The 23,328-nt window shown below is 36.5% G+C and overlaps 1 protein-coding gene and 2 long non-coding RNA genes across 4 annotated transcripts in view; 2 read left to right on the plus strand and 1 right to left on the minus strand.

Annotated features, from left to right (window-relative positions):
- The window catches only part of LOC129453751 (venom factor), a 41,295-nt gene extending 18,482 nt beyond the window's left edge, over nucleotides 1–22,813 (plus strand). Inside the window, exons 22-43 of the mRNA XM_073861863.1 lie at nucleotides 2,063–2,202; nucleotides 2,565–2,774; nucleotides 2,880–2,946; nucleotides 10,259–10,345; nucleotides 10,635–10,838; nucleotides 10,933–11,008; nucleotides 11,089–11,248; nucleotides 11,331–11,441; nucleotides 14,638–14,782; nucleotides 14,983–15,146; nucleotides 15,275–15,430; nucleotides 15,587–15,646; nucleotides 15,752–15,842; nucleotides 15,925–15,976; nucleotides 16,064–16,151; nucleotides 18,334–18,423; nucleotides 18,522–18,627; nucleotides 18,713–18,802; nucleotides 19,009–19,092; nucleotides 19,200–19,280; nucleotides 21,289–21,436; nucleotides 21,507–22,813. Coding sequence (XP_073717964.1) covers nucleotides 2,063–2,202; nucleotides 2,565–2,774; nucleotides 2,880–2,946; nucleotides 10,259–10,345; nucleotides 10,635–10,838; nucleotides 10,933–11,008; nucleotides 11,089–11,248; nucleotides 11,331–11,441; nucleotides 14,638–14,782; nucleotides 14,983–15,146; nucleotides 15,275–15,430; nucleotides 15,587–15,646; nucleotides 15,752–15,842; nucleotides 15,925–15,976; nucleotides 16,064–16,151; nucleotides 18,334–18,423; nucleotides 18,522–18,627; nucleotides 18,713–18,802; nucleotides 19,009–19,092; nucleotides 19,200–19,280; nucleotides 21,289–21,436; nucleotides 21,507–21,651 — 2,555 coding nt within the window. The 3' untranslated portion in view covers nucleotides 21,652–22,813. The remainder of the gene's footprint in view (nucleotides 1–2,062; nucleotides 2,203–2,564; nucleotides 2,775–2,879; nucleotides 2,947–10,258; nucleotides 10,346–10,634; nucleotides 10,839–10,932; nucleotides 11,009–11,088; nucleotides 11,249–11,330; nucleotides 11,442–14,637; nucleotides 14,783–14,982; nucleotides 15,147–15,274; nucleotides 15,431–15,586; nucleotides 15,647–15,751; nucleotides 15,843–15,924; nucleotides 15,977–16,063; nucleotides 16,152–18,333; nucleotides 18,424–18,521; nucleotides 18,628–18,712; nucleotides 18,803–19,008; nucleotides 19,093–19,199; nucleotides 19,281–21,288; nucleotides 21,437–21,506) is intronic.
- Nucleotides 5,244–6,994, plus strand: LOC141359431 (uncharacterized). 2 transcript variants are annotated; one of them, XR_012365863.1, is made up of 4 exons: nucleotides 5,244–5,431; nucleotides 5,963–6,056; nucleotides 6,154–6,285; nucleotides 6,374–6,994. It is a non-coding gene; the product is annotated as an uncharacterized lncRNA (long non-coding RNA). The 2 variants fall into 2 exon arrangements; XR_012365862.1 differs by lacking the exon at nucleotides 5,244–5,431 and having other exon boundaries at nucleotides 5,661–6,056.
- Nucleotides 6,648–8,215, minus strand: LOC141359432 (uncharacterized). Its single transcript, XR_012365864.1, has 3 exons — nucleotides 7,686–8,215; nucleotides 7,090–7,222; nucleotides 6,648–6,770 (listed from the first exon to the last, which is right to left on the minus strand). It is a non-coding gene; the product is annotated as an uncharacterized lncRNA (long non-coding RNA).
- Nucleotides 22,814–23,328: the final 515 nt, after the last annotated feature.

The raw sequence follows: 23,328 nt of genomic DNA on the forward strand, positions 1-23,328 counted from the left end.
AGAAAAAGTGTTCTACGAATTGTATGACAAGAAGAGAAAGGCCTCTGAAGAAAAAAAAACAAGACCAGAGTGTTTTTGGGAGAATATTTCACACAGGTTGGGCTTCCCACTGGTGCCTCAGTTGTAAAGTTTCTACTCGACAGTCAACAGGTAAAGTTTGGCATGCTATTTGGAAAAATCCATTTAAAAATCACTGCTAGTAAAAGTTGATGTAAGCTATGATTAGCGATGCTAGCCCTGGCACAAGTCGCGAACCGCGCAGACACGGTAAACAGCTCAATTTGTCTAAGGTAGCCTTATGACCAAATGGTAAAAGGTATCACGCTGAAATGTTCTAAAATCGTGTGTTGGTTCATTTTTGATAATTACGCAAATTGGTGATTCTCACAAAATCCAGACTTAAAAGGTGTCCAGCATCAGATTTTTTTTAAAAGCCCTTGAAGCCAATTTTTTTTGCACATATAAGATTATGGTCTTTAACCATTACTATGAACTTACTATAACCATTATTTTTAGAGGATTTAAAAAATATTTCCTATAGAATTATTTAAATTTTTTAGATTATCATTATCAAAAATTATCATTACCGCATCATGATTTTACATTAAATGTAATACGGAAGAGGATTAGGGCCACTGGTGAAAAAAAATTGAATTCTGACTTTAAACTCAAAATTCTGACTTTAATCTCAGAATTCTGAGTTTAAAGTCAGAATTCTGAGTTTAAAGTCAGAATTCTGAGTTTAAAGCACTGATCTATATAAATGACTGGATTGCGCATGACGTCACACTTGTGAAGCCACCGCGCCGCCATGTTGGTATGCCCAAACGTTCTATTAAATCAATGGACGTTATCAGATTTTAATGATAAAACATCACTTTACTCGTCTTCGTTTTTATATGTGAAGTTACCCTGTACATTATTACAACACAAACGTCCAAAGCATGTAAATAGGTATTTACTGAAAGTTGTACATTTTGCGTTTTAATCAGTTATTATACATTCATCTTCATTACAGTATCAGATCAGCAGACAGACCGCAGCATATTTAGTATTAATGACAATAAACGTGCTCATTCTGAATTCTAAATAAATAATCATACTTTGTACCGTATGTGCATGCAATGATTTGCTAGTTTTGCAATTATGTTATCTAAACTTACAAGTTACCTAAACTTATTTAGATAAATAACGCTGACCGTCACAGTGTAGCTGAATGTCAAACAAAACTTTATTTATACTCGTGTCATTAACAAATGCAACAGACACACTCATATTAACGGTTTTTTGTAAATCCATTATCCTGCCCGATTAAAACATAAACATTGCAAATAACATCAGAATTAACAAATAATTAACGTACACATATCATAAAAATTAACCTTGTGTAACTGATAAGCTGTAAAGGGGGTAAATTTTGATCATGATTTTGAATGGAAGTCAATGAGGCTCTCTGCCGGTTGGGTATACCAAGATGGCGGCTCGAACTCTGCGCTGGCTTCACCTCACGCAGTTACGTCAAGCGTTCTATGCGCAATCCAGTCATTTATATAGATCAGTGGTTTAAAGTCAGAATTCTGAGATTAAAGTCAGAATTCTGAAATTAAAGTCAGAGTTCTGAGATTAAAGTCAGAATTCTGAGAATAAAGTCAGAATTCTGAGATTGAAGTCGGGATTCTGAGATTGAGGTCAGAGTTCTGGGATTGGAGTCGGAGTTCAGGTATTTTTTTCACCAGTGGCCCTAATCCTCTTCCGTAATTATATGCATATATATATACGCTCAGCTCAGTGGAGGGGGGCGGACCAAATATCACAACAACCAACCAGTGCATCGTTCAACGACTGATAAACAAAACAGAAGTGCAACCAAAGTACTTGGCAAATGTCCACAGTTGGTATCCGGCTGGCATTTTCAGTAGTGTTTAGGCGCTTTGTTGTACACACCCCCTTACTGTGGAGGAGCATTTATCAATGCCATTGGACAAATGTTATGACTTTCCGCTTAGTGTTGTTAAACGCTATGTATGTAAAAAAAAAAACCACCTGGAACCATATCTTGCAGGTTTTTGTGTAGCTGAACCCTATAACGTCAAAGCGTGGAAGCCATTCTTCATTGACCTGAGGTTGCCTCATTCAGTGTCCAGAAATGAACATGTGGAAATTAAAGCTGTGATTCACAACTACAAGAACTCAAAACTGGAGGTTAGTTAACACCTTCAATGACCATACTCCTGTGTGAACATATCTACAGTATGGGCGTCATGACACCTGGTGAAGATTTGTGCACAGAGCCAAATACAATACAATACTAGTGTAAACACGATCCAATGCAGTTTGTGAACTGTGTAATAAACATGACCACAAGGCATCTGTCCTGATGTATCCTGAACAACAACAACATAGGCCCGCCTACTTATACAACACACAACTATTGCAACAACATAATAATATAAAACTTTGCAACTATGCTTAATAAACACTAAAATGATAGTGGTTCACCTTTTTTAGGCCTTTTTGGCAGTTTTTGAAGATGCCCTCATCCTAAACAATGTCTCTGTGTGCAGGTAACAGTGATCCTGGATAAAACCGAGGACATGTGTAGCGTGGCGTTCAGTGGACCTCACAGGCAGAAAGTTTCAGTACAGGGCAGTTCTTCTGTTTTAGTTTCATACACCATCATCCCTCTTAAAATTGGAGAGCTTCCCCTGCAGCTCACAGCCATTGCATCAGACTTAATGGGGCAGGATGCAATAAGGAAGAATCTACATGTAGTGGTAAATAGAGTCTGAAAGCTGCTTTGTCTTACTCACATACTTTAAATAATACAATCTATTATTTCTGGCACGATTCTAATAATTGTGTGGTTTGTTGGATTTTAGGTTGAGGGCATTCAAACATTGAAAGTGAGAAGCTTTGTGTTGGACCCCTCTGAGAAAGGAGATCAAGGTGAGTTTTTACAAAACCAGTAAAAAACAAAAATTATAGCAAAGCATTATTTTTTTATTTTCTGTGTTTTATAAAGAGTTTGGTTCCAAAACTCAATAAACGCCATTTTTGAAAAAAATGAGTTACTGCCAGAATCAGTATTATATCACGTCAGTATTAAAAAGTAAATTCTTAATTTTACGCAAAATCCAATATCCGCCTTATTATTCTGTCATCTTTTCTCCCTTTTTTCCCAAAATGCAATAAACGCCACTCCTCCTTTTCCACAGAATGTGATAAATCCACTCCACAGATTACAGCGCACCATTCACGCAATGTAAACAAACAACGGCGGCTGTTTTATACAATAACTATTGTATAAAAGCTATATCGCGCTCTGAGTCGTGTGATATAGCTCTATATCATCACGGCTGTGATTAGGCCAGAGGCACGAGGCCGTAGGCTTTTATACAACAGTTCGCCGGCGAGTTCGAGTCCTAGTTTTCCTCATCTACTATGTACTTCGTGATCACCAAACAAACAAAAACAAAATGATACTTTAATAGCATTGATAAACCTGTGGTGGTTTTCTGTGACGGGAAAGAAATGTAAGCCATCAACATCTAATAATTTACGCAAAAGGCACTCGGGAGACGGGTGCTTGTTTGCCCGGGCCGACAGCATCAAGTTTCTGTCATGATAACACATTGACCCCCGGGGATCTTAGGAAAAACTTTACATTATTTTACTCAAAGTCAACGAAAATTGATCGCTGTGAAAAACGTTAAGCGGCGACGTCAAGTATAACCGCAGCAATGACAGTGTTCTTAATATGACAAAGTAAGTGTTTTGATTAATGACATTAATGTTTATATTTTTAATTAGTGTGTAGAACTAGTCAACTAAATGAATATAACATGGCAAAGTGAATGCACATTTATATAGGCGATTGATTCAATAGATTTATAGCATTTTGAATAAAAACTTGTCTTGGATTTATTGCATTTTGTGAAAAAAATAATTCGTTTTTATAATAAATCTTTGAAAATCAAGTTATGGATTTGAATTTTTTACGTTTTTATAACCTAAAGATGCTATGTGAACGTTTGTAACAGAAAATAGTGGTTTTCATCTTGTCACTTTCTTTGTATAGAAAACACGTTTTTACCGAAATTTGTCAAAATGGATTTATTGCGTTTTGGAACCAAACTCTTTATATTTTCATGTGTAGTATGTGATTTAGTGTGCATGGTTTTTATTGTCAACTCTTTCCCCACCAGTGTTATTTAAAAAAAAAAAGTTGCCAGCATTTTTTGTTATTTTTACAAAAGTTGAAAATCTTCTTTAAAGAGCACCTATTATGAGATACACGTTTTTAAACATCCTTTTGTGTGTAAGTGTGTATTAGTACATGCTAACGATATTCAAAAAGTACATACCTCAAAGAAAACGATGACGCGAGTTATCGTCTCTAACGTTCGAGGACTACAAAAAACACTCGGATTGTAGGCAACAGTTTACTTCCTGGGATTGGTGACGTAGATAAGACCAACATTATCATAGTTCAGCCCTCTCTGCTTGGCTTGGGTACGCCCTCAAAGACGGGGGAGGAGAGCGCTGAGTCAGAAGAGAGCTAAAATGGCGGAGGTTGGGAGTCCCTGCTTTGACCCTGTTTGCAATTGTTTCATTGTTTAAGCGATTAAATCTCTCGAGTAGACGCTGTCTCTCTAAGGCCCGGGTATACTTTTTTTCCGCGTCCGCGTCCGGCTCGCGCGCGCACGCATCCGCGCAGCTTTCCGAGTATAGTCCCCGCGGCTACACGCGGAGGGCCGCGTTCGACACTATACGCAATATAAATGACTTCTTATTCAAATTATTAGTCTAACAGGCTGTCAGGGCAGCACTGTTTTGGAGACAATTACAGTAAATTAAAACATTAGGATAGGTGAAGAAAAGTAACTGATCCAACATTGCAAACACAGTTTAGAACAAACAACAAGACAACAAAGAACAGGAATCAAACAAACATGCTCCACAGCTTTCTGTTCTTGGAAGAAGTAAAAGTTAAAGAAGAAAAACGATAGTGTGTGTGCAAATGCTGTCTATTTCCTTTGTATAATTGTTTATAGTGGAGTGTCCTGTCTAAATAATTTCACGCGCATGCGCTGTTGTACGCGGACTGTACGCGCACTGTCCGCGCGGTCTCAAATTTTGGGCTGCACGCGGACGGTCCGCGCGGCCGGCCGCGGACCCTCCTGATGACGAAAATGACGTCATGCGGACGGCGCGCATACGCGGACGTCCCTAGTATACTTTCTGCTTTAGATGCAAGGGCAAAATAGCACTTTATGGACTAACACAGAGGACATCATGTTTAATACGGTTCCGGAAAAATCCAGTCAGAAGTGGTTCACGGAGTTTTCACAATAACTGCTTCTCATGAACCGAAGCTGCGCGACGTCTCCTCCTGAAAGTTGGATTACCGTGCACTTCTGCATCACAGGCTGTAAGTATTCATGTTTATTATTTGCCTTTACTGTAAGTTACGTTACCTGTAACCGGAGCTTAACATTATGTGCTTGTAGAGCTGATATATATCTATGTGTAGAGCTAAGCTTGCAAGCTAATTGTTTTGTGTTGTAATAATGTATTTCATAAACAACGTACCATATTTACACACGTGTGTGTTGAATTATGCAGACTATCGTTTTTATCGATGTTTATTTAGACATGTTTACAAACTTGCTAAGCTGTTCCAGCTAAACTGTTACCGGTAAAGTTTGTTCTCATGATCAAACTCAAGAAACTCGAAGTACAGATGATTTGTTTAACGTGATATGTATTTTACTGTTGTTTTTACTTGAAGCTTTCTTAGATTTTGAAACGAAGTAAACACGTAATGTGTGTTGCTAATGTTGGGCCATGTAATACATTAACGTTTTAATGAATAGTCTAACGATTTATAATCGTTGTACTCTATTGTTATAATATGTCTTTTTGACTGAATACATGTTTGTTTTATTTGTCTATATCCTAGATTCGCAGCTGGACACATCCTTCTACACTGTATGCAAACATGCAACATCATTACACACAGTACAAGGAGTCAGACTGGCATATGAGGAGCAAAGGTGTGTAACACATATGATGTATTTAGCTAGTGAAACCACTACCAGTCTTAAATGTATAACTGATGATGACAAAGTTTTTTTCTCTGCATAATCATAGGAACCCAGGCAGTAGCATCGTTTCACAATGTTTTAATCACCATCATCAGTGGATGCCTTTGCCGTCCGTAGCCTGAGATTTCAGATTTGCAGCAAAAAATGTGACTTTCCCATTTATTGGAATGCTGTGCAGGTATTTAAGTATTTTAGTAACTGTGTTAAATAAAGTACAGTAGTATTTACTTTTAAAATAAATGTATTGCTTATTTATATTTTTACAGGTTGTACCTTGCAGCCATCCATTACAATGTCACCAAGCCATAACAAAAGCAGGAGAGGGAAAGTACAAGGCTATGTTCCCAAAACACACAAGTGACATACTGTAAGCAGTAATGTTTTATTTCAAATACATTCATAATTAAAAACTTAATGTATGAAGCAGGGAAATAAATTATCAAAACAAAAGATTTATTGACTGCAATATTTGTACAGTTATGTGGATGATGTGGTCAGGCTTGTGTTTGATGAGGTATTTGAAGATAAGCTGAAGGAGACCCCGATTCCAATGGACCTGGCATCACAGTTTGAGAGACCTTGAAAGGAGGACGTGATTGCATGCCATCTTCAGTGCAGGGGTCGTCGGAAGCCAACATTCCGATCAGGAAGCTCCAAGCATATCTGGAGAACAACACACGACAGGATGATAACCTTATAGTGTCGTCTTAAATAGCACCAGCTGACAAAGCTTTGATATGCCATTTATCTGAATAGATAGCTGTAAGAAGTGAATTGAACAATTTTTTGAAAGAAGAGCAAAATATGGTTACTAAAGTATGTTTATTTGTATATTGTTTAACATTTAAATATATATTTGTAATAAATAAACTTTTGACTGACTACTATATTTTCTTTAAAGTTACATCTTTTGTTCTTTTGGGTACTTTGTTACTATAATAATACTTTAGTGTTATTGGTTTAAAAATGTAATAAAACTTACTCTAGTCCTGCGCCTCAAAGGCTTATAGTCGGTACAATAAATGTTCTGTGTGGATTTAGACAATTTGTGCAAAACCTGGATGATGAATCACGCAGGTAAGAGGCCCTGGAACCTGTTGCATTCTCCTTAAAACCTAATAAGTAAAAACATAGCACAGTAAAATAGTATGTAAGCAGTATTTTATAATGAAGTTTACTATAGTAAAATAATGTAGAAATTACCAAGTGAAATCGTTTTATAATCATTTCAACAAATACTTTCTATGTGCTACATTTGGTGTTTCCATATAGTTTGCACAGTAATAGAGTATGTAAACAGTATTTTATAATACATTTTACTATAGTAAAATAATGTAGAAATTACCAAGTGAAATCATTTTATAATCATTTCAACAAATACTTTATATGTGCTACATTTGGTGTTTCCATATAGTTTGCACAGTAATAGAGTATGTAAGCAGTCTTTTATAATAAATTTTACTAGAGTAAAATAATGTAGAAATTACCAAGTGAAATCGTTTTATAATCATTTCAACAAATACTTTCTATGTGCTACATTTGGTGTTTCCATATAGTTATGTAGTACGTTATAATTACCTTTTGGATGTCTTTGCAACACATTTTCGTCTTCGTTTAGCATTCTGGCAGAGCTAAGGACACCTAAAAAAGTTAAATCCAATCGCATTCATTGACGGAGATCGTTTATATCGTAACGGCCTTCTGAACTCTCTGGATCGAGCTCGAAGTGGTAAGGCAGTACAGACACCATCGTTTATAGAGAAATATAACGCTTGTTTACGTTGCCTCTGAGGCTGTGACACTCAGTCAGAACCGGTGTCAACCCACGCGTAGTCAGGGGCGTAACCTTTCAAACACACGACGAACCCAGCTGACCAATAACAGTTGAGTAGTCATCTGACCAATCCGATTACACTAGACATTTTGGGAGGCGGAGACAGGAACTAAACCGAGCGTTTTTCAGACAGTGGGAAATCGGTGAGGTATGTAAGCAATTTATAAGACTCACAATGCATTAGTTCAAGTTTTAATAACATGTATGTACTATGGGATACTGCATTTACGTGCTAACGTGCCAATTTATTAGCATAATTGGTGCTCTTTAAATATATACTGGTAAACATACAATATATCAAATGAAATTTTCGCTTTATAAAAAAACAAAAACAAAAAAAGGCTTCATCCTACCTTTATTTGTTCTCTTTTTATCACCTCTCAAATATGGGTAGGTTTCTTCAAAAATACAAGCAAAAATCTGAGATAATTCCATTTTTGTGAAGGACATTTCACAGAAATCAGATTTACGGAGTTCTTACTGTTTGCCCTAAGGGGTTGCTTTTATAAGTTTTATAAGTTGGGTAATAACGCCACCAGGTAAATAATAGTGGAAATACAGATTGCTCATCATTGGCAGGGAAGCGTTTTCTCTTAATTGACGAGTTATCGTGCAGAAATTACTCATTTAACTTTAAAGGTCCACTGTGTAGATTTTTAGTGGCATCTAGTGGTGAGAGTGTTGTATATTGCAACAAACAGCTCAGTCCACAGCTTGCCCCTCCCATTTGAAACGCATAGTGAAGCTACGGTAGCCCCCACATGACAAACATGTCATCGTCTAAGACAGGGGTGCCCGGACTTTTTTGTGGGGGGATCTACTTTTGAAATGCTAAACCCGGCAAGATCTACCTGCTAAAAAACACAATTACATTTTTTTATAACACTTTAATGTTAATAACATTTTAAATGCATGTTACAGTGCGTATACTTCTACATTGAATTCAGGGCTGTCACAATTTCTAAATTATTTTTGAGGAGTTAAAAAAGCGTAGAGATGCAGTTTAGTGAAACAAACTAGAAAGGATATGACAACAGTATCAGAAGCATATTAATCAGCGCTACGCTGCCTCTCGCTCGCGCACGCACACACACACACCGTGCGCGTGGTTCAGCTCCTGCATGAAGGCAAGAAAGCACATGCTGGTGAATTTCGGAAGTAAGACGACTGAGCTGCAGTGGGCAGGCATAAGATGTAAAAAAAAGATTTAAGAAGAAAGGTGCATGAACTCAAAAAGACTTGCGTGTTTCACAATTCTATACGCAATATTCGGATGGGATTCGTTTTCAAAACGACGTTTGAGTTTCAACATGTCCCCCAGGACATCTGTGATTTTATGTAAAGATTCGGATGGGATTAAAATGATGCAGGCTATTCCAGAGATGGGAGTGTCTGTTTCATGGATTTGGGCGTTGCAGAAGAGCATGTGCTCTGGATACGCGTGTTTGTAATGTTTAATATTTTGCTTTAAATGTGAAATTATTACAGAACATGTAATTTATTAATTTCATTTTAACAATCAAAAGAACTTATACAAATCCTACTAAAGTTACGTTAGCCTACGTGTTTTATATAACTGTCTGCTTATAATAAACCCAAAGAAATGAAGAAATCATGATTAATAATAATTTATATTATCTTTATTAATTAACATTACCATTCCGGACAAGTTTGAACAGAGTTTCTTACCCTAAAGTTACTGATATTACAGTGGCCAGTCTTTACAGTGTTTGATATTCAGCTCTTCTTGATTTAATTATTTTATTTCATCATATGGGAAAAAAAAACATTCATGTCTGAATGAATGGGACTCAGGAAATACAATATACGGGCGTTAATAAGACCTTACGGCAGATCACGTTGGCCAAAACACAAAATGAACTACGTTTTCAAAAGATATTAAAACTAATCCCGTCCGAATAGGGCTTAAGACTGTATTGCCAATTTTGCGCTGTTTTTCGGAGTTCGTGGAGCAGCATACACAGTTAACTAATGTTCGATCTACCAGCATTGCCTTTGCGATTGATTGGTCTAAGACAAAGTAGTTACAAAACGTGTTCTATAAAGCAGTTTGTCCGTTAAGGTCTACTGTAGAAACATGACAGCGACTTCCATGTAAATCCCGCAATGTATGTAGATAAGAACGGCTCATTCTAAGGTAATAAAAACAATACAGTTAATTTATACCACTGATAATATAGTTATATATGTTATATTTAATTTCTGTCAAGGTACTCGGTGAACCTTTAAGTGGTGAGTCTTGTATAGTACAATATATATTATTTTGTTTGTTTAAATATTTACTTCATCTATTCAGGTGGACGACAGATGATACGAGTGGATGCGGTGGAGCTAAACTCTGTTGTACCGAGATCTCTTCCACAGACGTTTGTCAACGTCAGAGGTTTGACATTTGTTGAACATTCTTTCATTTCGATGGTAAAATGAATTCTGAATGCAACATAAGCTCACGTCATCAGCTGTCCATTTAAACTGTTTTCCATATATTTTCCACTGTAAATAGTGAAAGTTACTTAAATGACTTAAATTGGTAAAAAATATATTTTCAACTAAAAAATTTTCACTAAGTGAAAAAGCTTAAATTTTTAAGTGTTACCATTTTGAAGTAATTTTTAGTAGATCCAACTTTCACTTTTTACAGTGTATAGCAACTGTTTTTGTCTTTGATCTAGGTGATGTGCTGGCAGACAGCATTGATAACTCCATAAACGAAGACTCTCTGGCGGCACTGATCCGGATGCCCGGTGGTTGTGTGGAGCAGAACCTGGCCAGCATCACTCTGCCGCTCATTGCCGCTCACTACTTGGACCGCAGTTCAGGGTGGGACAGTGTGGGAATGCATCGCCGAGAAGAAGCTATTAAATACATACAGAGAGGTGATACGTGGATCAAGAGTATATGATACACTAGTTTCCTGTCATTTGGATGCCTTGCTGTAATTTTTCTAAAATGTCCCTCAATTTATGTCAGGTTATGAAAACCAACTTAATTATCAGAAGGCGGATGATTCATACCCACCCTATCGCAATGAAGGCACCAGCACATGGTATTTATATCAACACAGAACGGATTGCTGCTTCATATCAAGGATTTCTTATTTATGTTTTGATATTTTTTCTCTCTCAGGATCACTGCATACGTTGTAAAGGTTTTCTCCATGGCAAATTCGTTCATTTCGGTCAATAAGAAGCATCTGTGTGGGCCTTTGCTGTACTTACTGAAGAACAAACAGCAGCCAGATGGATCATTTAAAGAGGATAATCCTGTCTACACCACCAGCATGACGGTAAGAAAAAAGGAGTGTGAGAAATAAGTGAAACGATTTCGGTTTTCTAAAGTAAAATATTATTGTATGTATTTGTGTACAGGGAGGTCTGCATGGTCCTGAATCAAGAGTGTCTATGACTGCGTTTGTGCTGATTGCTTTAGCGGAAGCAAGAAATGCACTTAGCTGCCAAGATCCTGATGTCAACATAGACGTAAAAAACTGTTTCTTCTTTACAATCATATTAGTTGTGAATCATAAACACATTCATGCACTTTTTCTAACTAACCTTTAACTTACTTAAGGGATAGTTCACCCAAAAATAAAAATACAGGGTTAGAACAACATGATGACAGAATGAGTTTATTTTTTCTGATGAACACAAAAGAAGATATTTTGATGAATGATGGTTAGCATACAGCTAATGTAACCATTTGACTTCCATAGTAGGAAAACAAATATTATGGAAGTATTGTGAAGATATGAAGAGTTTGGTTCCAAAACGTGATAAACGACATAAAAAAACGAGTTACCCCCAAAATCCGTATTATATCAGGTCAGTATTAAAAACGAAATTCTTAATTGTACACAAAATCCAATATATGCCACGTTATTATGTCGTCTTTTCTCCCTTTTTTTCCAAAATCGATAAACGCCAGTCCTCCTTCCCTGCAGAATGCAATAAATCCGCTTAACCAATCACAGCGCACCATTCCACGCGTTGTCCACGCAGAATCCTAGTTTTCCTCATCTACTTTGTACTTTATGATCAACAAACAAACAAAAACAAAGTAATACTTTGATGGCATTGATAAACCTGTGGTGGTTTTCTGTGGCGGGGAAGAAACGTAAGCCATCAAATTCTAATCATTTACATGAAAGGCACTCGGGAGATGGAAAAATGTCGGCTGTTGTTTGTTCTCCAGCTTCTGTCATGCTAACACATTGACCCCAGTGGATCTTAGGAAAAACTTTGCATTATTTTACTCAAAGTCAACAAAAATCGAGCAGGACCAAAACATTTTACAGCTGATCACTGTCATAAAAGTTCAGGGACGACGTCCCAAGGATGAAGTTAGTGTTTTGATTATTCCCATTAATGTTTATTTTTTTAATCAGTGTATACCAATGGTCAACTAAATGAATATAACATGGCAAAGATGAATGCACATTTATATACTGATTCAACAGATTAATAGCATTTTGAAAAAAAAAACCTTAATAATAATAAATTATTTTTATAATAAATCTTTGAAAATCAAATTATGGATTACCATTTTTTATGTTTTTATAGCCTAAATATGTGAAAGGTTGTAAAAGAAAACAGTGGTTTTCATCTTGTCACTTCGGTTTTTAATTAGTCGAAATGGATTTTTTTGCGTTTTGGAACCAAACTCTTCATATTTTGATAAGTGATGGTTAGCACACTACTAATGGTAACCATTAACTTCTATAGTAGGAAAACAAATATTATGGAGATATTGGGCTCTATCATACACACGGCGCAACGCGCGATGCAAGTGTCTTTTGCTAGTTTCAACCCTGCGCAATTATCATTTTCATGTTTAGCGCCACGTTGTTTAAATAGCAAATGCATTTGTGCCCACTTTTGCGCCCATGGGCGATCTGGTCTGAAAACGAGGTGTGTTCAGGTGCATTGTTGGCGCGTTGCTATTTTAAGGCAACTAAAATAGACTACGCCATTTACCAACAAAAACCTGGTCTAAAGTCTAAAGTCAATGGCGCAATGTATTTTTTTGTTATTTAGAGAGCGCAGTAAATTATGAGCCTATAAACGGGACAACAACGCGGGTTTGCTTATCACATTCATGAATGCACAGCTGCACTGAAACACTTTTAAATATGAAAGATTAAAGGATTGAATGTAAAAGATTATTATTGAGTCTCTTGGACATAAATGAGGACCGATTATGAGACGTTAGAAGGCGCAAAAAGCTGCTTCACCTGTAGCCTGGTAAATAATTAAATGCTTTGCAAAAAAATTAATCTATTTTGAAATGTTTTTAAATTCTACCTGACAGATTTATTGTATATGATGACTCTGTGGAAATGAAGAGATGAGAAACATTTTAAGTAATGCTTTGTAAAAATCCCATGGCGCTGTTCTGGTGCTGAAACGCTTCGGCTCTCTGCACGTTTGTAAATTCTTTATTTCTTGTTTGTATTTTTAATCATTGTAATCTCATAAAATATATAGGATATCAATACATTTACAGCAATTAAAAGCCTGCTATTTTTACTTCTATGACTGAAAGAAAACGTCTTAAAGGTTTTAATCCAAAAAATGTAAATGTCAATAAAAACGAAAACAACTAAATTTTTTATATTATTCTTAAACTGGGGATCTTCTTTCTCCACTTAGTTTTTCAGTTTACAAAGTATGTCATCTAAATAGGGATTAGACATAGCGCCAACACAACTGGCTTTTAAAGGGGATGACATGTCCATTTAGACCATGCGCTTTAGACAATGCGCTTAGATTGTTAAAATAGGGCCCATTGTGATAAATGATGAAGATAATATTTTGATAATTGAAGGTAAGCACACATGACAGTACCCATTGAATTCCATCGTATTTGTTTTTCCTACTGTGGAAGTCAATGGGTACAATCAGCTCTTTGCTTACAATCATTTATCAAAATATCTTCTTTTGTGTTCAAAATAATAAAATTCATGCAGATTTAGAACAACATGAGGGTGAGTAAATAATGACAAAATTTTCATTTTAGGGTGAACTATCCCTATAAAGTCTGCAAACTTTACCAAAACAGTACCTTAATTGGTATTATTTATAAATAATATATGATGACACTGCAAAAAAATTATTTTCAAGAAAATAATTCTAAGTTTTTTGTGTTGTTTTCAGTAAAAATATTCTAAAATAAAAAATTCTTAAATTAAGATGCTTTATCTTGATGAGCAAAATCACCCAAGAAAATGAATCTAGTTTTTAGACCAAAAATATCAAATTTAAGTGATTTTGTGCATAAAACAAGCAAAAAAAATCTGCCAATGGGGTAAGCAAAAAATCTTGAACATTTTTCTTAAAATCAAAATCAATTAAAATCAAGCATTGGCAGATTTATTTGCTTGTTTTATGCACAAAATCACTTAAATTGTATTTTTTTTGTCTAAAAACTAGACTTATTTTCTTGGGTCATTTTGCTCATCAAGAAAATACATCTTAATTTAAGAATTTATAGATATTTTTACTAAAAACAAGACAAAAAATACTAAGATTTTTTTTCTTGAAAATCATTTTTTGTAGTGTATAATTTACATTTCATTTTGATGGAATTTAGCTGTAGTCTCACTGGTTAACACTAGATAACACTCATACTTATTAGTTGAATAGTGTGTATTGTGTTTCCTCTCATTGGTCGCTACAGGACAAGTTTAAAAAGGCAGCAACCTATCTAAATACACATTTGCCCCGGGTGGAGAGGCCGTACACAGCAGCTATAGCATGTTACGCTTTGGCATTATCCGACCTTGGCTGTACAAAGAGCATTTTGCTGAAGTCAGCATCAGCAGGTACTCAAAGAGACCTTTATAACTAAATAAAAAAAAAGACATTTTTATAACTGTAATACCCAAATGTGACCCAGTCTGTAATATCCAGGCTGAAGTCTCATAAATTATGAGATTCGTGGCATCAAAGTTTGATTTCAATAATCCCAAGACAGTCCTCTTTTCAATACGACCAGTTTCATGTTCCTCTTTTTTGTCAGCAGGTGGTAGCTACTGGCATGACTCCAATAATTATTATTTCACACTGGAAGCCACAGGCTATGCATTATTGGCTCTGATCAAAGGGAGTCACATGAAGGAAGCAGACGCCCCGTTTCGATGGTTGAACGAACAACGTGGTGCTGGAGGAGGATACGGCTCTACTCAGGTAAGAGCACAGAAATACTTTACTTAGTGCTAGGTAAGTTGGGTTTGATTTTTGCATAAGGTAAATTTTCCTCTATTATATTATTATGGTGATGGTACGATCAATTCTTTGTTTTTTTCTCCCCTCAGTCCACCATGGTAGTGCTGCAGGCCCTGTCTGAGTATCTAGTAAAGAAACCTCCTCCTTCTGATCTCAATTTGCTGGTGGAGCTGAGTGTGCCCGGTCGCAGTGACATACGGTGGAGCTTTAACCAAAAAGTGGCTTCTAGGGCTCGAACTTCAAAGGTGACAAATTTGTTGTAGATTTTGATTCTGTCCTTTCAAACTCATGAAAGGTTGTTGAAGACTTGATTCAAAGACATCGTCTTGTGAATTAGGATTCCTTAAGTCAAAAGTTTGGCAGGATGCACAACAAATAGCTCATCTTCTTTACCTCTGCAGGTACCTCTTGACAAGGAATTCGCAGTGGTGGCTTCTGGGAATGGCAGGGGTATCTTGGAGGTACATAAATGCATGTCTATATGAAAGTACTGTATATGCTCCATGTACTGTATTAGATTCTAAGATACGTTTATGATTAGAAACCATTCATTCATTTGATCTCAGGTGGTGACGGTGTATCACCAGCTTCCTGATGCGTACGAGAACAGCACATGCAACGGCTTTCATCTGGATGTCTCTATGGCTGAGACTAGTGGTACGTTCTCAGTTTGAAGAGTTTGTGTGACCCAAACATCTCAAAAGAAAACCAAATATGTCGCATTTTTGGTCAATTTCAGAAAAGCCTCCACCAGATGTAGAAAAGACCTTTAAACTCAATATAAATGTGAGGTGAGGACTTGCTGCTAAAAGTACAGTATAATCACACAGATTCTTGTCAGATTTGTGGTGTACCCAAAATGCTTTGTGTTTTGTGAGGGCTACGGAGGGACAACAGGTCAGGATGGTGATTTTGGATATTGGCCTGCCCACTGGCTTTGAACCTGAAAACTCAGATTTAGAGCTGGTAAGACCACACATCTCATACTTGATCATTTCTGAAGAAGTTTTGAGTATTCATTTGATAGCTTAGCAACATGCTAACATTTAATTCAATTGAAATTAGTTGCTGCCTATGTAGAGCACTTCAGAGTTTCAATGTTTAGGATGTCCCTTAAAGGCGGGGTGCATGATCTCTGAAAGCCAATGTTGACATTTGAAATCACCTAAACAAACACGCCCCTACCCCAATAGAATCTGGACCTTCTTTTGATAGACCCGCCCCACACATAAACATTCCAGGATTTTACTCATTTTAATGGACTTTAATGGACCCCAACAGTTTACAGTTTAAATGCAGGTTCAAAGGGCTCTAAACAATCCCAACCAAGGCATAAGAGTCTTATATAGCAAAATGATCGTCATTTTCGCATATGCATTTTTAAACTATAACTCTCGTCTTACATAGCCGTGTGATGCGCCAGCACGACCTTACGTAATGCATAATGAAGTTGTGGTTTAAACGTGCATATTTTTCTTTTTCTTGTCAAAAATGCAATTGTTTTGCTAGTTAAGACCCTTATCCCTTGGTTGGGATCGTTTATAGTCCTTTCAGGCTGTGTTGAAATTAAAATTTTAAGATGCATTTAATCTGTGAACTGTCCAGGTCCAATAAAGTTTAATAAATTGAGAAAAATCCTGAAATGTTTTTTTCAAAAAACGTAATTTCTTCTCGACTGAACAACATTTTGAAGGACACGGGGTGAGTAAACTATCAGGATTTTTTAAAGAAAGTGGAATATTCCTTTAAGGCAGAAGTATGGTCCATTTTTTATGTGTACCCCGAGGGTCCGTCGTGATCCAATTGTATGCACACCGCCAGATTTTGAAACCCTGTGTATATTATAGGCTACACATAGGTCATGCATGTATGTTGTATTTACTACACTCTAAAAACAAACGGTGCTAAATAGCACTAAAAGTGGTTCTTGGCTGGAAATCATAGAGGAACCATTTTTAGTGCTATATAGCACCTATGAGGCACCTATGAAGAACCATACAGGGTCATATAGCACCACATATGGTTTTATACAATTACCTAAAGGAGGTAGGAACACCTGTTCAATTTCTCATTAATGCATTGGTGTAATGGTGTTGGGGATGTTTTCTTGGCACACTTTAGGCCCCTTAGTGCCAATTGGGTATTGTTTAAATGCCACGGCCTACCTGAGCATTGTTTCTAACCATCTACATCCCTTTATGACCACCATGTACCCATCCTCTAATGGCTACTTCCAGCAGGATAATGCACCATGTCACAAAGCATTAATCATTTCAAATTGGTTTCTTGAACATGATAATGAGTTCACTGTACTAAAATGGCACCAGATCTCAACCCAATAGAGCATCTTTGGAATGTGGTGGAACGGGAGCTTCGCGCCCTGGATGTGCATCCCACAAATCTCCATCAACTGCAAGATGCTATCCTATCAATATGGGCCAACATTTCTAAAGAATGGTTTCAGCACCTTGAATCAATGCCACGTAGAATTAAGGCAGTTCTGAAGGTGAAAGGGGGTCAAACACAGTATTAGTATGGTGTCCCTAATAATCCTTTAGATTAGTGTATAGCACCAATATAGCTACACAGGTACTTCATCAGTGCTATATGGCGCTTAAAATGGTTACTCTATGATTACGAGCCAAGAACCACTTTTATGCTATATAGCACCGTTTGTTTTTACAGTGTATGTAGCCCAGGAGATGCGTAGCATTCTAAAAACAGACTATACTCTGGGCTTAAGGGAACAGCTGCCGGTCGCCGTGATTTCACCAAGTAAGATGTGATCCTGGATCAACATTTTTTGTTGATCCTGGATCAACGTTTCAAAGATACCCCAACCTACCCTTAACTCAAACCCTAACCAATTTTTAAACCCTTAAATTAGTGTCAAATCATAGTTTGCTGAGTATTTCTTAAAAGCCCCTAACCCAATCCTAAACCTAAATCTAACATGCACACTAATCTTAATCCTGCAATCTGATTGGTTAATGAAAATGTTGATCCAGGACCAACAATGGTGTTGATCCAGGATCACATCTTACTTGGTGAAATCACGTTCACCGACAGGTGCCTATGTAGACAACATTACAGGAAGGCAGCTTTCTATTGTTTAAATCAGTAATAATGCCTTGGATTTTCTTGACAGCTCACAAATTCAGTGGACCGATACATCAACTACTTCAAAGTGGTGGATAACCTGAGTGACAGAGGTTCGCTCATAATTCACCTGTTTAAGGTAACCCTGCATCACCTTTATAATTCATAAGGGTACCTGCTGTAACACGATTTAATGAGGGCAATACTAAATATTTTGCTATGTGTTCTGCTGGGCAGGTGTCCAGTAGTGAGACAGACACGATCTCATTCAGACTGAATCAGAAATTTAAAGTGGGGCATCTTCAGCCATCAACTGTTACAGTTTACCAGTACTACAACAAAGGTTAAACCTTACTTAACTGTGTTTGTGTTTTTCTAAAAAAAAAAAAGTTTTTTTAAGTTAATGTTTATATTGTGACACTGATCAGATAAACGCTGCAGCAGATTCTACTCTCCTCCTGAAGACAAACAGCAGCTGGATCAGATCTGCAGAGATAATGTGTGTCGCTGCACACAGGGTCAGTCCCATTTACATTTATGCATTTGACAAATGCTTTTTTAACCAAAGCGACTTGCGGTACTTTGCAAGGTATACATTTTTATCGGTATGCGGTTCGAACCCATGACCTTTTGAGCTGTTAATGCAATGTTCTACCACTGAGCTATACAAAACTAAACTTCCCTCATTATTTATTGGTTTTAAAACATCAGTTTTCTTTTTCAGGTGATTGTTGTGTATTGAAAGCCGACTCCTTGTCTGTTGGTCAACAGCAGAGGAGGGCAACAGTGTGCAATGGATTACATCACGGTAAACGTCTCTACTGTTAAACTGACGTGTTTGGGAAAGTACATGATGATACTTAATGTTACCACCATCTCCTCAATTAACTAATCTTTTGAGTCATTTTTCTTTAGCCTACAAGGTTAAACTAATCAGTGTCAGCGAGAGTCACTACTACCAGTATGAAATGGAGATTGTGCAGATTATAAAAGAAGGTAAGTAAGTAACAATAAACTAAAGTCTTAAGCCTAAAGTGACTTAAAAGAATACTCCACTTTCATAAAAAAAATCCAGACAATTTACTCACCCCCATGTCATCCAAAATGTTGAAGTCTTTCTTTGTTCAGTCGAGAAGAAATTAAGTTTTTGGAGGAAAACATTCCAGGATAATAGACTTTATTGGACTTCAACAGTTTGCAATTTCAACGCAGCTTCAACGGGCTCTAAATGATCCCAAACGAGGCATATGGTTTATATCTAGCGAAATGATCGTCATTTTTGGCTTGCAAAGTGCAAAATGCACTTTTAAAACACAATTTCTCGCCTTGCACTACCCGCGTGACAGGCCAGCGTGAGCTTATGTATGACGTAATCACATCGAAAGGTCACGCATGACGCATCGAAACTACAGCCCCAGTGTTAACAAGTGGGGAGAAAGAGGACTGTCCCGACGTTGTTGTATGTGGAATTATATTAATTAATGTCTTTGTGTCAGTTTATTATTTAAAATGGTCCGCAAATGTGCGTTTCACATATGTAACACCTGACCTTTGACATGCTTGCGTAATTAGGTGAGGTTGCACTGGCGCGTCACACGCTGGTACAAGATGAGAAGTTGTGGTTTAAAAGTGCTTATTTTTCAATCGGTTCGCTAGATAAGACCCTTATGCCTCGTATGGAATCTGCGTTTAAACTGCAATTTTAAACTGTATACCAATAAAGTCTATCAAGTCTTTCCCCACCAGCGTTTTAAAAAAAAGTTGCCAGCCAGCACCAGCATTTTTTATGATTTTTACAAAAGTTGAATAACTTCCAGAACATTTTCTTCTTTAAATATATAAACAGACCATCTGCTTTCAAACAAACAAACTAACAAACAAAAAAACCCTGTTTCGTCCTACCTTCATTTGTTCTCTTTTTATCACCTCTCAGATATGGGTAGGTTTCTTAAAAAATACAAAATTTCAGATTCAGAGCAATCCTCAAAACATACACAGGGTTTGAACTGTTTGCCCTAATGCTGCGTTCAGACCAGCCGCGGTAGAAGTGTCAAGCACGAGTGATTTCAATGTTAAGTCAATGTAAAGATGCAAGGCGCAAGTTGAAAAAAATTGAACTTTGTCGGAAAAACGTGCCACGTTTACCAATCAGGAGCTTGCTCTAGTAGTGACATGAATACAAGAAGCGAGTGGAGTCAAAGAAGCCCCTCCCATGACGCGAATTTACGCGTGAATGTCTCGATGACTAGAATTTCATGCACGAATGAAGAGAGTAAACTCAAAATGTTCAAGCGGCAAACTAGACGCAGTCAGCGAATTTGACGCCTTAAACACGGCTGGTGTGAACCCACAGTAAGGGAATACTTCCAGGTTTTATATGTTGGGTTAATAAGTTTTATAAGTTGTGTTTTCTCTTAATTGACGAGTTAACTTGTCAATGGCGGAGAAAGAGTTAAATTTAGAAAAACCTGGAATGTTTTCCTCAATTGTAATTTCTACAACTGAACAAAGAAAGACATAAAGAACTTGGATGACATGGGGGTGAGTAAATTATCAGGATTTTATTTTTATGAAAGTGGAATATATTTTTTTAAACCCAGAGTATAGTTTGTTTTTTTGTGTGTGTATGAGAACATATGTGCATGCTCGAATGCACAGCCTATAAGGTTTATTGGACAGACATTCGACGAAAAGCAATGCATCTCCTGGGCTACAAACTAAATTCTCTTGTACGCGGGGTTTTAAAAAATCTGGTGGTGCGCGTACAATACACACACATTCTTCTGATTATAAAAATTGCATCACCTGCACTGTAAGCGGACCCTCGCATACACGTAAAAAATAGACCATACTTCAGTCTTTACAGTGCATTTGAGGTTTACATTTAATAGTCCATGCATTTACCAGGAATCGATCCCATTACTCTACCGTTGCTCGCATCATGCTGAGCCACAGGAATAAGCTGCTCTTTGTCTTATGCATCTGTATATGTGTGTTTGTGTAGGGTCTGAAGATGGCCTAAAAGAAACCGACAGGAGAACGTTCCTCTCACATGCGACCTGTACATCAGGGCTGAACTTGAGAAAAGGTCAGGATTATCTGATCATTGGTCCATTCACTGATGTCTGGCATGCAGGGAGCTCGACCACCGGGTGAGCCGCACAGCAGGATTAAACCTGAATCTAGAGTTTTTTTCTATATAATTAACTCGTTTTCTTTCAGGTATGTATATATGCTGGGGAAGGACACATGGGTGGAGCGATGGCCATCCGCATCAGAATGTGGGAGTGACTCCACAGTGCAGTTGAAATGTGCCGAGCTGAAGAGCTTTGAAATGGATCTGACACAGAACGGCTGTCAGACTTAAGTGACGTGTAATGTGAACCTTATTGTCTTAAACAATTTTACAACTTTTATCTAAAGCTACTTGTGTGTGTGTTCCCTGGAGATTGAACCCACATTGCAAAAGGTTATTTTCAAGAAAAATTTTCTTGGTATTTTTGTCTTGTTTTTTTAGTGAAAATATCAAAAAATTCTTGGATTGGGATGCTTTTTCTTGATGAGCAAAACGACCCGGGAAGGAGGTGTAGTTTTTGGACCAAAAATATCAAATTTGAGTGATTCTGTGCATAGAACAAGCAAAAAAATCTGCCAATGGGGTAAACGAAAAATCTTGAAATTTTTCTTAAATACTAAATTCAAACAAAATGTAAGAAAAATGTGCTTTTGGCAAACATAAAATTTAAGCGAATTGTGCTTTGAACGGGCAAAAAAAGATTGTCGGTGGAATAGGAAAAATTTTCTTGAGTTAAGCGTTTATGAAAATAAGTAAACTTATTTCGGGAAAATTTTTCTTATTCCATTGGCAGATTTTTTAAGTTGTTTTGAGCACTAATTTACTTGAAGTTTATATTTTTTGTCTAGAGACTAGACTTATTTTCCTGGGTCGTTTTGCTCATCAAGAAAAAGCATCTTAATTTAAAAAAAATTTAGATATTTGTACTGAGAACAAGACAAACATACTAAATAAAAAAGTCATTTTTTGCAGTGAACAGGTGTAGTTGCACTGCGTAAAATTACCTTCTTACTTGGTATTTTTGTTTTTTGTGTTTAAGTACAAATATCTATACATTTTTAAATCAATATGCATTTTCTTAATGAGCAAAATTACCTAAAAAAGAGGTCTACTTTTTAAAACAACCAAAGAAAAAAAATCTGCCGATGGGGTACACGGCAAAAAATTATTCTTAGTATTTTTGTCTTGTTTCAGTAAAAATATCATAAAAATTCTTAAATTAAGATGCTTTTTCTTGATGAGCAAAGTGACCCGGGAAAATGAGTCTGGTTTTTAGACCAAAAATATAAAATTTAAGTGATTTTGTGCATAAAACAAGCAAAAAAATTTGCCAATGGGGTAAACGAAAAATCTTGACATTTTTCTTAAATACTAAATTCAAACAAAATGTAAGAAAAATGTGCTTTTGGCAAACATAAAATTTAAGCGAATTGTGCTTTAAACAGGCGAAAAATTGTCAATGGAATGGGAAAATTTTTCTTGAGTTAAGCGTTTATGAAAATAAGTAAACTTATTTCAAGAAAATTTTTCTTATTCCATTGGCAGATTTTTAAAGTTGTTTTAAGCACTAATTTACTTAAAGTTTATATTTTTTGTCTGGGAACTGGACTTGTTTTCCTGGGTCATTTTGCTCATCGGGAGGATACATCTTAATTTGGGAATTTTTAGATATTTTTTCTGAAAACAAGACAAAAATACTAAGTAAGAAAGTCATGATTTTCAAATGATTTTCAAGATAAAAGAAGTCTTAGTATTTTTTTCTGGTTTTCAGTAAAAATATCTAAAAATCTTAAATTAAGATGCTTTATCTTGATGAGCAAAATGACCCAAGAAAATAAGTCTAGTTTTTAGACCAAAAATATCTATAAAAATATATTAAACAAGCAGAAAAATCTGCCAATGGGGTAAGCAAAAAATCTAGAAAATTTTTCTTAAACACTAAATTCAAGAAAAATTTGCTTACCCCAT

The sequence above is a fragment of the Misgurnus anguillicaudatus genome, chromosome 23 (genome assembly GCF_027580225.2).
Source record: "Misgurnus anguillicaudatus chromosome 23, ASM2758022v2, whole genome shotgun sequence".
NCBI classification, from domain to species: domain Eukaryota; kingdom Metazoa; phylum Chordata; class Actinopteri; order Cypriniformes; family Cobitidae; genus Misgurnus; species Misgurnus anguillicaudatus.